The sequence below is a fragment of the Macaca thibetana genome, chromosome 2, assembly GCF_024542745.1.
Source record: "Macaca thibetana thibetana isolate TM-01 chromosome 2, ASM2454274v1, whole genome shotgun sequence".
NCBI lineage: Eukaryota > Metazoa > Chordata > Mammalia > Primates > Cercopithecidae > Macaca > Macaca thibetana.
In genome coordinates this window covers 93,465,670-93,480,992 of record NC_065579.1, presented here as the reverse complement: position 1 = coordinate 93,480,992, position 15,323 = coordinate 93,465,670, and the positions used below count along the sequence as shown (strand labels likewise).

Below are 15,323 nucleotides of genomic sequence, written 5' to 3'. Positions count from 1 at the left end.
ATTAATGTCTCTCGATGTGGGGAAGGGCCATCGCCTGTCCAGGGCTTCCAGGAATAGTTAACCTAAGTGACAGGAACATTCTCAAAAATAAAAACCTAAGCTCTATAGAACTTACCTACACAAATGGTAATTAAAGTCAAGATTATCAGGGCCTCAGAAAAATATTCCTGAGGTTACCACCTAAGTATGTGCAACCACTTATATCTATTTTCAGGGAACAGATGTTCTCTACACAGAAAGCAAGCTCAAGTGAAAAGCAACGTACATTATCTACAGTGGGCTTTAGAAGTACAATTCATTTCGAGACATGTATTTATTATTATACCTTGGTATGCAATCTCAGGTATTCTGATCTGGAGTAAAAAACCAAACTAAATGAACACAACTTTTAGAAACTGATGTTTATTTTCTATCAACCATTTTTCCATGTTGCTTAAGAGCCCATGCAAGAACAGCTTAAGACCATTCAGTGGTTGCTCCTACCCATTCAGTGGCCTGAGCAGTGGGAGCTGCAGACCAGTCTTCCGTGGCAGGCTGAGCACTCCAGTCTTCTGTTAAGAAAATACCAAAAAAAGCCATCAGCTCTGTCCTCAAAGTATTATTTTTCCTTACCCCACTCCCTACAGCAGACTATCAGATGCTGTAGCACACTAGGACGAAAACCTCTTAAAGCTACTATAAAAGCCACAGAGATCATTAGAATAAAACTGAGAAGTTGCAAAATATCAGCTTGATGTTCTTCTATCCTGATACATACCAGTAGGGAACTGCTGAATAGGCACAGAGGGCACCTGCACACCTTCAGACCAGTCTGCAACCTCAGGCTGAGTAGCAGTGAACTCAGGAGCTGGAGCAGTCCATTCACCCTGAAATTCCTCCTTGGTCACTGCCTTTTCAGCAGCAGCCTGCTCTTCTTTTTCAATCTGGTTATTTTAAAAAAAAGGGGGGGAAAGACTTACAGTGACTGACAAATTTTGTTTCCTAGAAGCACAGTCCAAGTTGTCCATTTTGCTTATGTAACCACAAGCCTTTGGAGCTTACCTCTTCAGGATCTCTGTAGAAGTAGAGATCAGGCATGACCTCCCACGGGTGTTCACGGGAAATGGTGCCACGCATGCGCAGAACTTCCCGAGCCAGCATCCACCACATCAAACCCACTGAGTGAGCTCCCTGCCAAAAGCGGCAATTATTAAAAAGTGACACTTGGTCAAACCCAAACAGAAAGCATCTTCCTGGCTCCTACATCATCTAGGTACCAAAAGTACAGACATCTCTTAGTTTAAAAGCAATTGTAAGAGGGAACATTATAATCAGGGATTTTCAACCAACCTTGTCTGCACATTGGAATCATAGGGATTGAAACAAACAAAAAAACCAAAAAAAACCCCACACACACAGTTTTCAGGACTTCACCACACACTACTATATGAGATCTCTGGGAGAAATGCCTGGACACTAGCATTTAAAAAAAAAAAAATCTCTGGGCAATTCTTATGCACAACTAGGGTTACCAATCAACCAATTTGAACCACACACAACCCACCTTTTTAGAATCTTATAGTAGAACCCATCAAGTTGGTGTAAAACCAGAAAGGCCAAATGCCTGAGGCCTGAGCAAGAAACATGGACAAAGGCAGAAGAAAACACACTATTTTCCAAATGTTTTCATCTCTCCACAAAGCTGTCATGCAGTAATGTTATACTTGTAGCAAGAATTACTATCAAACTCCACTCATTGGGCCAAAGACCCTTGTGGTGTTAGCGAAAAACTTGCCCCTCATGTAGCACACTACCTACACTTGCGAGTTCATCGGCCAGTCAGTAGCCTCAACTCCAAGCTCTAACAATGTGCACAGGAATGTTTTTTCTAGAGCATGCATTCGTCAATTCTAGATCATAAAATCATTACCTTGTTGTTGCATGGGATGGCAATGTCCACATAGCGCAGAGGAGAATCTGTGTTACACAGAGCAATGGTAGGTAGGTTAACATAAGATGCCTCCGTGAGAGGCTGGTGGTCAGCCCTGGGGTCAGTAACCACAAGAAGCCGTGGCTCCCGGAAGGCTGCCTGGATCTGGTTAGTGAAGGTTCCAGGAGTGAAGCGGCCAGCAATTGGAGTGGCTCCAGTGGCAGCAGCAAACTTCAGCACGGCCCTCTTTGAAGAATTTAAAAGTTAATGGTACTCCAGAGATATTTCATAGCAACTCCCCATATGCTGACACCAGTTCTGTAATCATATGAAAAAGCCTATCTGGCCGAAACCCTCAAATACCTCTTCCTCAAAAATGAAAGCAAAAAGCATTAATTCCTCTAAGTTCTCTAGGTTAACTGACTTACAATGCCCTCACTTCTAGGCCCTCTGCTTGGAATGCACTTCCCACCCCCACTTCTCTCAGGTGTCTGGTTCACTGGCTTCTTTACGTCTGGAGGCTCCAGAACCACACTTGCCAGGCTCTAAGAACCAAGTAGGTGATTTTTTGAGTAAACTGAGGACATTCACATGCCTCCAAGTTCCTCACATGGTTGTGAGAACACATCTAACACAGAACAATCTTGGCACCAGCAGGAAGCACTTCTGGGCGCTGGCCAACTTAATCACTACTACTCCATATAAAGCAGGCACATACCCAGCTTTCCTTAACCTCTCTTACTTCTCCAGAGATTTCCCGCATACATTCAAAAAGAGGCTTGTTTTTCTACTATATCCCAAGCACCCAGCAACACTACCTGGCCCAATCTAGATGCTCAGTATATTTTTCTCAAGCAAGCAAGAACTGTCACTCAGTTCATTCTACAGCAATAACTAAAACTGCCTTTTTTCTACTGTGTACCAAACTATGTGGTCCCAGTAACAAGTCAGTTTCAGGAATAACCCTCTGCAAAAACACGCGTCGGAACCTGTCCTGTCAACATTGAAATAAAGTCTTCACTACATGATTTTCAAATCTGTCAAAATAGTTGAGTTGAATAAAATCCTGTTAGAATTCTTAGAATTCAAGAAATCTACTAGTTTTCTCAACAGAAAAAATGTTAAAATAGAGCTGTGGCAAAAAAAAAAAAAAAAAAAAAAAAAAAAAAAGATTCAAGTTGTACTAACTAGTCATTTCTTAAAAATACAAATTAAGGTATTTTTCATTCAAGTTGGCAAAGACGGCCTCACTCTTGTCACTCAGGTTGGAATGCAGTAGACAGTCTTGGCTCCCTGTTGCCTCAACCTCCTGGGTTCAAGCAATCTTCCCACCTCAGCCTCAGCTGAGACTACAGGCATGCAACACCACACCCAGCTGGTTTTTATTTTTGGTAGAGACGCAGTCTTGCCACATTGCTCACCCTGGTCTCAAACTTCTGGGCTCAAGCAAGCCACCAGTCTCGGCCTCACAAAGCACCCATATTACAAAAGCATGAGCCACCCACGACTAGCCTTTTTTTTTTTTTTTTTTAAAGAGACAAGATCTCACTCTGTGCCCCAGGCTTGGAGTGCAGTGACAAAATCATAACTTACTGCACGCAGACCCCCAACTCCTGGACTTGAGGGATCTCCCGCCTCAGACTCCCAATTAACGGGAAATATAGGTGAATGCCACCATGACTGGCTAAGATTCCTAAAAATTTTTTGCTTATGAAACTTGGATAAGACAAAGACTACTGTCCTAATCTAATAAAATCTTACTGAAAAATGCTGCAGTTGACACCAAATTTCTGTGCCAGTATTTCGTCGTCTTAAGGTAAAAACTCTGACTACGGGAAAAAGTGGTAAGCCACTTTAATAGGATAATTTCTAGATATTTAGTGACAGAAGTCTACACAGAATGAAATTATAAAGTTCAACATACTGCCAGATGCCCAGCATGTATGTTGAAAAGGTCTTACAGGCTAGGCACAGTGGCTCACGCCTGTAATCCCAACACTTTGGGAGGCTGAGGTGGGAGGATCACTTGAGGTCAGGAGTTCAAGACCAGCCTGGCCAAATGGTGAAACCATGTCTCTACTAAAAATACAAACACCAGTTGCGCATGGTGGCACATGCCTGTAATCCCAGCTACTCGGGAGGCTGAGGCAGGAGAATCCCTTTAACTCAGGAGGCAAAGGTTGCAATGAGCCGAGATCACACCACTGCACTCCAGGCTGGGCAAGGGGCAACAGAGCAAGAGACTGTCTTAAAAACAAAAAACAAAAAAACAAAAAAAAGAGGAAAGGCCATAACGGCGACTTCTATGGCTCAGTCCAACTTAAGATCTCTGAACAGTGGAATTTGAGTTATTTCTATTTTCTTATACCTTTCTGTATTTCTCACAATGTCTGTAAGCTTCATTTCTATAATATAAAATCTAATCACTGTCCCACAAACCTGGCCAGTATTCCTGGAGGATATAACACTGACATCAGCAGGGTTTTCAATGGCAACAATGGCACGAGCCGCCAGCAGAAGCTTCTCCCAGGTCCTCTTCAGATTTATGATGTAGATGCCTAAGTGAAGGCAAAAGGATTTGTAACACTTGACCTGGCTGTGCAATCATTCTTTGCAAGTTCAGTGTATGTGGCAGCGAGTACTACCAAACTCCAGTCATAGAGGCAAGCTCTACTGGTGTTAGCGAAAATCCTGCCATTAATGTAGCACACTTCCGACACTCAGAAGTTCATGAGCCAAGACTGGCCTCCACCCTGAGCTTTAATAGTGTGCAGCCGAGATTCAGTTGGCTATATCCATCTCTCCTTTCTCCTTCCCTGTACTTCCTGTCCATCAGTGATTCTTAAGAATCCACTTCCTGACTTTCTGCCACTCTTTCCCTTTTATCATCTTCACTGATGCAAGATTCATCCTAAATCTCCTTCACAGCATGTCACTCCGAAGTCCTTGGTAGCTTTATCTCTAAAATAAGTGCCTTAGCCAACTTAATGCCTTCCCTCCTCTGGTTCTTCCAAGCTATATTGTTTATCCCCACCTCCTGCCCCACTTTCCACTCAAAATTCAGTTCAATAGCCTGTGTAAGTACCTATGAAGTTGAAGGCACTATGGGAGCTATTAGAAACTCAGCTCATGAACTTGCTCAAGTTCACAACCCAACCCAAGTCCCATAACGCGGGCAACTGATGTATTCTTCCCCTGAAGCAGGAATCTTTTCTCCCAATAACAATCAGAACATTTATTTAAAGTATGTTTTCAACCTAGGAGTCTGGTTTCATTTGAGGAAGAGATGATACAAAGAAATTACCCAGAACCAACCACGAGAATAAGCAAGCTCAAAATCTGCACTTACAGCTGGAGTAACAAAAAATTAAAGCAATGACTAACCATCACTTTTCCTTTTATAGATGTACTGTTCCATCTGGAAGTCAAGATTGGTGCCACCTAAGTGGGTTCCTGCTGCAAGGAACTTAAGGACATCCTCCTCCTTCATTTGCAGGACATCAAGGGCTCCGGACATTGTGAAAGTTTCCCTTTAAGTTACGACGGGAATCTGAAATGAGAGCAATCTATTTCTTTTCATTCCAGTAAATTAAGTGGGGTACACCCTTAAAAGCAACCCAAGACTCCATCTCCTACAGTGTCAGGCATTGAGCTTACAGTGCAATGAAGGGGCAAAGTTAACCAATACATGTCGTGTATTACGGAATAGCGCACATCTTACTGAGGAAATGATGTGGACGGCAGAATAAGCGAATAATAAAACTAAACGAAATTAGCGAATGGAAATTCAACACTTCTCAAGATAGGAATTAAGGAAAAGTTCCGGATACGCCAAGTTAACTAGATATACAAGAGCAGCCATATTTGGAATATGGAAACTAAAGGGAAAAAACGTATGAATTGGTTTCAGATATTTTCAAGCAGATTGTAGGCGGGTGCTTTGGAATTACTTCGCTGTGCCGTCACCACTTGTCTCAAAACCCAAGAACCTTAACTCCTGACCCACACGGCGCGAAGGGGAAAACCCAACCAGTCCAAGTCGCCGGTGTAAATCAGGGCCTGGGCCTCGACTCGCCGCCGTGGGGGGGTCCGAAGGGATAGCAACACCGAATGTTAGTCCGCCTTCTGAACTCCCGCCCACCGGCGGCCTGGCCCGAACCCCAGCTCCGAGCCTCCGCTGGAGGGCGACCTCCACCCGCTCCCGGGGCACTGTGGGAATCCGCCAGCCGGAGCCTGGCCACGTGCAGGCCGCAGGCCTAAGGTGGGGCGCGCCCGGCGGGAGACAGACCCGGTCTGACCGGCTTTCATAACTAGTCTTCGCACCCTTCACTTGAGCACGAAAAGCTCATTTTTCTAGCCTTGGGAGGCGCCACGGACACCACCGGTAACTCACCCAGAACAACGCCGTATGGACCCCTCTGTAGGTAGCGCGGAAAGGAGCAACAATAGGAAATGACGTTCTTATATACTCCTTTGTCAGCCAATGGCAAAGAAAGTCGAGCGGAAGAAGGGCGGAGCCGGAGAAGAGAGCTGCCGGGACTGGGCTCCTTCTTCAGGAAGGCGGGCTTGCGGCGCAGGCGAGGACTTCTGGGCTGTAGCGGGTAGCCGCGGCCTGGTAGGATCCGGGGAGCTTGTGACTTAGGGGTTTCCAGTGCCACAGCGGCGCCCTGTGCATAATTCCTGTCCAGAGCGCGGAACTGAAGCTAGCCAGCCAGGCGGGGTGTTCTTACCCAGCTCCTTGTACCTGCGAATTTGAGCGGCTTTCTCGCCTAAGCTGCAGTTTCCTTACCTGAAACGTAGAAAGGTTTGTTCGACACAACAAACTGTTAGGTAAACAAAAACTTGAAGATTTATTTGATTTTCCTGGAGAACAGTTTAACAGGAAGTAATTCAGATTTAAATGTTCACTTAGAGGAAGTTTCCCCGAAAAAGTTAAAAAGGACAAGATTGAACAGATGGTATGGATTATATCTGTCATCTACCTATCTTTTTTTTTGTTGTTGTTGGTCGAAGAAAAGTTTTTGCAATATCTATCAGTAGGAGATAAGTTTGCTGGGCGCGGTGGCTTGTGCCTATAATCCCAGCACTTTGAGAGGCCAAAGTGGATTGCCTGAGCTCTGAAGTTCAAGACTAGCCTGGGAAACATGGGGAGACCCCGTCTCCACAAAAAGTACAAAAATTAACCAAGCATGGTGGTGCGTTCCTGTAGTCCCAGCTACTCAGGAGGATGAGGCGGGAGGATAGCTTGAGCCCAGAGATCAAGGCTGCAGTGAATATGATTGCAGCGCTGCACTCCAGCCTGAGCAACAGAGTGAAATCCTGTCTCCAAAAAACAAACAAAAAATAGTAGTTAATTGAAGGGGCGCGGTGGCTGTAATCCCAGCCCTTTGGGAGGCTGATCTCTTGAGGCCAGGAGTTCAGGAGACCAGCCTGGCCAACATGGTGAAACCCGGTATCTACTAAAAATTCAAAAATTAGCCGGGCATGGTGGTGCATGCCTGTAATCCCAGCTACCGGGGAGGCTGAGGCGGAGAATTACTTGAACCCAGAAGGCGGAGGTTGCGGTAAGCAGAGATTGCGTCATTCGCACTCCAGCCTGGGCGACAGAGCAAGACTCCGTCAAAAAAAAAAAAAAAAAAATCGCCGGGCACGGTGGCTCAAACCTGTAATCCCAGCACCTGGGGAGGCCGAGGCGGGCGGATCATGAGGTCAGGAGATTGAGACCATCCTGGCTAACACGGTGAAACCCCGTCTCAACTGAAAATACAAAACTTACCCGGGCGTGGTGGCAGGCGCCTGTAGTCCCAGCTACTCGGGAGGCTGAGGCAGGAGAATGCCGTGAACCCGGGAGGCAGAGCTTGCAATGAGCCCGAGATTGCGCCACTGCACTCCAGCCAGGGCGACAGAGCATGACTCCGTCTCAAAAAAAAAAATGGAGATTCCTGTCTGTGGCGTGCTGAGTCAATCTGATTTCTGAGCCTGCCCCAAAATGAACTCGTAGACCCTTATGGCCACTCTTCCATAGGACAGCACATCCAGGTTCTCCTGCAAGTGGCTCTGCAGCTCCACTGAGGCCAGTATGATTTTCTGAGGAGCTTGGAAACCCTTGGACCCTAGCACAGGTCACCCCCAGGCTGCTCTGCTTCATCACCCACCAAGGCTGAAGCACCTGGGGCTTGAGGGACAAATTCAGAGAAGTCACAGCCCCTTGCTGCAAATGCCTCCCACTTCTACTCTTCATTTTGGAAAGAGGATGCATTCAGTTTGTTGGCACAAACTCAGGCCACAGCCCTCCTCAGAGCAAGGCCCCTGAGTCCCAGAACAATGCCCTTCCCCCTGCGCCCAAATGTACTCCTGCTTAACCCTTCAAGTGTGGACTGGGATTGTTGAGTAGTGAATGCAGCTTTGCAGGGTTCCTCCAGGGGTCTCAGCCTTGGCATTAGAATCACCTAGGGAGCTTTTAAAGTCTTGTATCTAGGCTGAACATACCAGAATTTCTGAGTGAGACCCAAGCATCAGTAGCTTTTAAAGCTCTTGTAGGGGCTTCCCCACCACCCTCTGAACATTCACTGCTAAAATGAACTGACAATAGGCAAATTAACAGGAGAAGAAACATACACTTTTTTTTTTTTTTTTTTTTTGAGACGGAGTTTCACTCTTGTAGCCCAGTCTGGAGTGCAGTGGCTCAATCTCGGCTCACCAAAACCTCTGCCTCTGGGGTTCAAGTGATTCTCCTGCCTCAGCCTCCCGAGTAGCTGGGATTATAGGCATGTGCCACCATACCCGGCTAATTTCGTATTTTTAGTAGAGATGGGGTTTCTCCATGTTGGTCAGGCTGGTCTTGAACTCCAGACCTCAGGTTATCTGCCCATCTCAGCCTCCCAAAGTGCTGGGATTACAGGCATGAACCACCGTGCCAGGCCAAATATACACATTTATTAATGTGCTTATGCACAGGAGCCATACAAAATATAAGACTCAAGGGCCAGATGGCTGAAGCTTAAATAGCATCTACTTCACAGGGAAGGAAGATGGGAAGGTAAACAATTTAGAGGGCTAGTAAGTGATTTTGGGAAGGATAGGAATGAGTTCAAAGAACAGAAAATTTGCCTGAGACAGAGTTCCTCTGAGCTCTGGGGGAAACAGCAGCAAATAACGGTGGGGTAAGGGGAGGAACTTCACTGTGACCAAAGATTGCCTTATTAGGCAGATCATGTTTCCTGGAAAATCTCTCAGAGCTGCCCTCAGAAAAATAGATGAAGAGTCTGTGTGGGCATGGTGATGACTTTTAGTCTTTTCTCTTCCCAGTGGTTAATATTTCCTGGTTACCTGATGAGATTCCTAGGGAGGAAGTTTTAAGACTATTGTATTTATTCTGGAGGAACTTACCTTATTCAGATAAGGGAACTTCAGACAAAGCCCCTCCCTATGCTTTGGGAAAAGAGGGGATTGAGAGATGGGGTTAGGGGAAGGTCAGAAAGAAACCTTGGTTCTGACACTATTTCAGAAGCCTTTGTTTTCTTTAATTCAAAGCACTCAGCATGCCAAAGTGCCCTATTCAGTCAGGGGTATCATTTTCTGAGCCCCAGCATTTTCCAGATGATTCCAGTGTGCAGCCATATTGAGTTTAAAAACCACGATCCTAGACTCTAGAGTATTTCTTCTTTATTGTATTTATTTTTTTTGAGACAGAGTCTCATTCTGTCACCCAGGCTGGAGTGCGGTGGTGTGATCTCGGCTTACTGCAACCTCTGTCTCCCAGGCTCAAGCAATTCTCCAGCTTCAGCCTCCTGAGTAGCTGGGACTACAGGCCCGCACTACCACATCTGGCCAATTTTTGTATTTGTGGTAGAGACAGAGTTTCGCTTTGTTGGCCAGGCTGGTCTTGAACTCCTAGCCTCAAGTGATCAGCCTGCCTTGGCCTCCCAAAGTGCTAGGATTACAGGCATGAGCCACTGCACCCGGCCTAGGGTATTTCTTGACTACCTAAGCTAATGGCTCCCGGGAGCAGAGAAGGAGAACTTAGAAGCTAGTTCTATCTAGAGGCTGTTGCATTGAGGCAGCTTTTTTTGGAGGGAGTGGTGACAAAAGCTGAAATTTAAGACACAGTGGATTGTTAAAATTTTTTTTTTTTTTTTTTTTTTTTTTTTTTTTGAGACAGAGTTGCTATCTCCCAGGCTGGAGTGCAGTGGTGCAATTGTGATTCACTGCAGCCTCTGCCTTCCAGATTCAAGCAATTCTTGTGCCTCAGCTACCCAAATACCTGGGACTACAGGTGCACACCACTATATCTGGCTAAGTTTTTGTAATTTTAGTAAAGACAGGGCTTTGCCATGTTGGCCAGGCTGTTCTTGAACTCCTGACCTCAAGTATCTCACCCGCCTTGGCCTCCCCAAGTGCTGGGATTATAGGTGTGAGCCAGTGTGCCCTGCTGGTTGTTAAATTTATTTATTTATTTTTTGAAGACAGTCTCCCTCTGGAGTGCAATGGCGCCATCTCAGCTCACTACAACCTCCACCTCCCAGGTTCAAGTGATTCTCCTGCCTCAACCTCCCAAGTAGCTGGAATTACAGGTGCGTGCCACCATGCCTGGCTAATTTTTGTATTTTTAGTAGAGATGGGTTTTCACCATGTTGGTCAAGCTGGTCTCGAACTGCTGACCTCAGGTGATCCACCTGCCTCGGCCTCCCAGAGTGTTGGGATTACAGGCGTGAGCCACCACGCCCAGCCTGGTTGTTACATTTAATATCAACAATAAGTTAGAAGGCCCGGCGTGGTGGCACACACCTGTAATCCCAGCACTTTGGGAGGCTGAGGTGGGCAGATCCCTTGAGCCCAGGCATTCGAGACTAGCCTGGGCAACATGGTAAAACCCTGTCTCTACTAAAAATACAAAAATATTAGCTGGGTGTGGTAATGCATGCCTGTAGTCCCAGCTACTTGGGAGGCTGAGGTGGGAGGACTGCTTGAGCCTGGGAGGTAGAGGCTTCAGTGGGCTGACATTGTGCCACTATACTCCAGCCTGTGGAATAGAGTGAGACCCTGTCTCAAAAAAAACAAAAAAACCAACAAGTTATAAATGCACACTGCTCAGCCAGAAGTATATGGAAGAGGCATAAGGCATAACCTTGGTGAGCAGGTTTCAGTTTTGCAACCTCCCAGAGTCACTGCTGGGTTCCCTGTCTTGATTGGGCCCTCAGAACTGACTCACTCTAACCTCAGTTTGCCTCAAAATTATGTATGCTTTCTAACTGCTGGTTAAAGAAATTTCAGCCTCTCCTCATTTCTCTTGGGAGGAAGCAACTGAACGAAGTGAATGGAACGTTTCATTTGCACTCACATTTGCTAAGTGAGAAACCCTTATATGCCTTTTTAGACTTTCCATCGCTTAGAATCTATAGCTCTGGTCTTTCCTTTGCCTCAGAAATTGGATAGACCTAAATGTAATGAAGCCATCCAAGGTAACATCCAGTTTACAGAACATGTGTGAAACGGAGAGATGGGCTAAAACCATCAGAAAACAAACTCAGAAAATGGGACATTTTACAGGATACTGGGGCTGAGAAAGCGTTACCTCAAAGACTGGCCCTTTGATACGCCTAGAGAGGCCTTAGACGCTGCTTCAGAATCAAGGTTCCTCTAACTTTGTCTTGTTCTCCCATCCCCTCAGTCCCTACAAAGACAATGTAGAACAACAAAAGTGGGGAGAATGGTGGTGTCCTGGAATAGTTTTTGGTTTTTTTTGTTTTCTTTTTTTTGAGACAGGGCCTTGCTCTGTCACCTGGGCTGGAGTGAGCCTGATCACGGCTCACTGCAGCCTTCACTTTCAGGGCTTAAGTGATTCTCCTGCCTCAGCCTTCTGAGTAGCTGGGACTGCAGATGTGTCTCACCACGCCTGGCTGATTTTTTTATTTTTCCGTAGAGACAGAGTTTGACTATGTTGCCTAGGCTGGTCTCAAACTACTGGGCTCAAGCGATCTATCAGCCTTGGCTTTTCAAAGGGCTGGGCCTACAGGCATGAGCCATTGTGCCCAGCGTAGAGATTTTTAAAACCAACTGCCAGCAAAGTGTGGTGGCTCATACCTGTAATACCAACCCTTTGGGAGGCTGAGACAGGAGGATCACTTGAGGCTAGGAGTTTGAGACCAGTCTGGGCAAATTGCGACATCTTGTCTCTGCAAAAAAAATTTTTAAAAATTGGCTGGGTGTGGTGGCGTGCACCTGTAGTCCCAGCTACTTGGGAGGCTGAGGTGGGAGGATTGCTTGAGCCTAGAAGTTCAAGGTTGCAGTGAACCATGATCATACCACTGCACTGCATCCTGGGTGACAGAGCAAGACCCTGTCTCTAAAACATAAATAAATAAAAAACTAAATGCCTTGTATGGACCTTGTTTGAATTCTAATTGAAATAAACCAACTGTAAAAAATCATTTTTGAGACAGTCTGGGAAATGTGAATATGGATGATATGCAAAAAATGTGTTAAACTTTTCCAGGTGGGGTAGTGACATAGTACTTATGCTAAAAAAAGTCCATAATTTTTAGAGATGCATACTGAAGTATGCAAGGGTGAAATGATGTGATGTCTGGGATCTGTCTCTAAAAGCTTCATAAAAGAAAAAGGAGGCCAGGCGTGGTGGCTCACGTCTATAATCCCAGCACTTTGGGAAGCCAAGGCAGGTGGATCATGAGGTCAGGAGATCAAGACCATCCTGGTTAACACGGTGAAACCCCATCTCTACTGAAAATACAAAAAATTAGCCAGGCATGATGGTGGGCGCCTGTAGTCCCAGCTACTCGGGAGGCTGAGGAAGAGAATGGCGTGAACCCAGGAGATGGAGCTTGCAGTGAGCCAAGATCGCGCCACCGCACTCCAGCAGCCTGCACAACACAGCGAGACTCCATCTCAAAAAAGAAAAAAGAAAAAAAAAACGAAAAAGGAGTGGCAGGGGCAGGGGACAGAGTTTGGGGAGAGAAGCAAGTATGACAAAATCTTGGCAATTGCTCCATCTGAGCGATATGAATGAAGGGCCAGTAGACCATTGGCTCTCCTATTGTGATGGCTTGAAAGATTTCATAATCATGTATTCTTAGAAAGCGAGTGTAATATAGCTTGAAACCTTTGCTTCTGTGTCTTCTTTTGGCTCTAGCCCTACACTGCCTTATCTTTAGTCACCATATGACTATTTTCCTCCCACAGAGCCCCACCTCTAATGTGCTTTAAGTCTAAGGCAGCCAAGAAGGAACCATTAAAACAAAAAAAAAAAGGCAATGGGCAATGTTTCCAAAGCCAGCTAACGCTCACTAGCCAATTCCCTTCCGAACTTTAATAGTGAGACTGTGAGAGAGGAAACAACAGGCTACTTGCCACAGGACTTGGGATTCACAAAGACAAATTTTCTACCTCATGTTTAGAGAAAACTAGATGATTTCTCCTGATTTTATCATATTTATTTGCTCCCCTAAAAAACAAATGAAGAAAATATGAGGGGAATCTGGTGGTGGAAATTCACCTGCCAATGTAAGGCCAGGAAATTCGTATTGGTAAGAAGCCCATCTCTCTCGGCCTTATCTCTGTCCCTCCTCCCTAAGAGGCCTCACTGGCATTAGGTTCCCTGCACTCAGGATGAGAGTCAAACGAGGCTGAGGAGGCAAGGGACATGGAACACCTGCTCTAGAGTCTAAGTTCTTAGGAAGCAGCCACTCCATCCAACTGTCCTCCCTTCTCTCCTTTCCCATCCTGACCTCCCCTGCTTCCTACAGCACGAGGCCTCACAACACACAGGTCACAGCATTGGAGGCTTGTGTGCCACTATAAGCTTAGGACCCTGCTTCATCCTTTCCCATACCTCTACCCAAATTACTATTTTAAATATGGTGTTTTAACCTAAAACCTAAAGTATAAACTGATTTTAACTTATACATCAACTTAATCTGTGTTATGGGTTGAATCGTGTCCCCCCAAAAAATATATTGGTGTTCTAACCCCTAATACCTGCAAATGTGACCCTATTTGGAAATAGGGTCTAACAGATGTAATCAAATTAAAATGAAGTCATACTGGATTAGGATGAGTCCTAAGCCAATACCTAGTGTCCTTAAGAGAGAAATTTGGACATAGAAACATACACAAGGGAAAAGGCATGTGAAGACAGAGGCAGAGATTGGAGTGATATATTTACAAGCCAAGGAATGCCAGCCACCACTAGAAGGTGCAACAGGCAAAGCATGACTCCCCTTGAGCCTTCAGAGGTGCAATGCTGCTGACACGTTGATTTCAGACTTCTGGCCTCCAGATTGAGAGTTATAAACCATTCAGACTGTGGCAATTTGTTGTGGCTGTCCTATGAAGCTAATACCACATTTCAGAAACATTTATTCATTAACCCTCACCACCACCTGAGGCAGTAAACATTACTAACCCTATTTCCGGCTGGGGGCACTGGCTCACACCTGTAATCCCAGCACTTTGGGAGGCTGAGGTGGGTGGATCACTTGAGGTCAGGAGTTCAAGACCAGCCTGGCCAGCATGGTGAAACCCCATCTCTACAAAAAATACAAAAAATTAACCCAGCGTGGTGGCGCATACCTGTAGTTCCAGCTACTCAGAAGGCTGAGGTGAGAGAATTGCTTGAATCCAGGAGCGGAGGTTGCAGTCAGCTGAGATTGCACCATTGCACTCCAGCCTGGGCAACAGAACCACACTTTGTTCCCCGCCCCCTAAAAAACCCCCAAAACAAACCCCATTTCCTAGGCAATTTCAGTGCCATGCCTAAATAGTGGAGAGCGAAGAGCTTTCAACCTGGGCTGCATGGATTAGAGCCCATGTTCTTAACCACAAGACTAAATATCCCCCCAACTTCTGCTTCTTGTATAAAGTAATGGCTGTTTCCTGGGGTTTTTTTCCCCGATAGAGAGTCTCATGCTGTCATCCAGACTGGAGGGCAGTGGCGTGATCTGCAACCTGCGTCTCCTGGGTTCAAGTGATTCTCCTGCCTCAGCCTCCTGAGTAGCTGGGATTACAGGTGTGCCCCATGATGCCCAGCTAATTTTTGTATTTTTAGTAGAGATGGGGTTTTGCTGTTTTGGCCAGGCTGATGTTGAACTCCTGGCCTCAAGTAATCTGCCTGCCTCAGCCTCCCAAAATGTTGGAATTACAGGCAGGAGCCACCGTGCCTGGCCATCTTTCCTGAATTTTAAAGAAAAGATTTGAGTACACAATAAGAATAGCTATAAAAGAGATAATAACAAGTGTTGACAAGGATGTGGAGAAACTGGAACTCTCATATACTGTGGCTAAGAATGGAAAATGGTATAGTCACTTTGTCATCCAGGTGACAGGGTCTCACTCTGTCATCCAGGCTGGAGTGCAGTGGCATGATTTCAGCTCACTGCAACCTCTGCCTCCTGGGTTC

General features: G+C 45.8%; 1 protein-coding gene and 2 non-coding genes across 4 annotated transcripts; all 3 read right to left on the bottom strand.

Moving 5' to 3' along the window:
- Positions 1–386: 386 nt before the first annotated feature.
- On the bottom strand, positions 387–6,399 carry RPSA (ribosomal protein SA). 2 transcript variants are annotated; one of them, XM_050780338.1, is made up of 7 exons: positions 6,303–6,399; positions 5,294–5,459; positions 4,349–4,467; positions 1,910–2,155; positions 1,042–1,170; positions 758–923; positions 387–551 (listed from the first exon to the last, which is right to left on the bottom strand). In XM_050780338.1, the coding sequence occupies exons 2-7, from the start codon at positions 5,424–5,426 to the stop codon at positions 457–459; spliced, it is 888 nt and encodes a 295-aa protein (XP_050636295.1). In that variant the 5' UTR covers positions 5,427–5,459; positions 6,303–6,399; the 3' UTR covers positions 387–456. The 2 variants fall into 2 exon arrangements, with proteins under 2 accessions (XP_050636295.1, XP_050636297.1); XM_050780340.1 differs by having other exon boundaries at positions 5,294–5,475; positions 6,303–6,340.
- LOC126949494 (small nucleolar RNA SNORA62/SNORA6 family) lies at positions 1,702–1,855 on the bottom strand. The gene has a single exon (XR_007723773.1). It is a non-coding gene; the product is annotated as a small nucleolar RNA SNORA62/SNORA6 family (small nucleolar RNA).
- On the bottom strand, positions 4,534–4,684 carry LOC126949495 (small nucleolar RNA SNORA62/SNORA6 family). The gene has a single exon (XR_007723774.1). It is a non-coding gene; the product is annotated as a small nucleolar RNA SNORA62/SNORA6 family (small nucleolar RNA).
- Positions 6,400–15,323: the final 8,924 nt, after the last annotated feature.

Excerpts from the sequence above, each read along its gene's own strand:
- RPSA (XM_050780338.1), bottom strand. The coding sequence starts at position 5,426 with ATGTCCGGAGCCCTTGATGTCCTGCAAATGAAGGAGGAGGATGTCCTT. Across the intron at positions 4,468-5,293 it reads CTATAAAAGGAAAAGTGATG|GCATCTACATCATAAATCTG; the intron begins GTTAGTCATTGC and ends GCCTTCACTTAG. Across the intron at positions 924-1,041 it reads TCTACAGAGATCCTGAAGAG|ATTGAAAAAGAAGAGCAGGC; the intron begins GTAAGCTCCAAA and ends TAAAATAACCAG.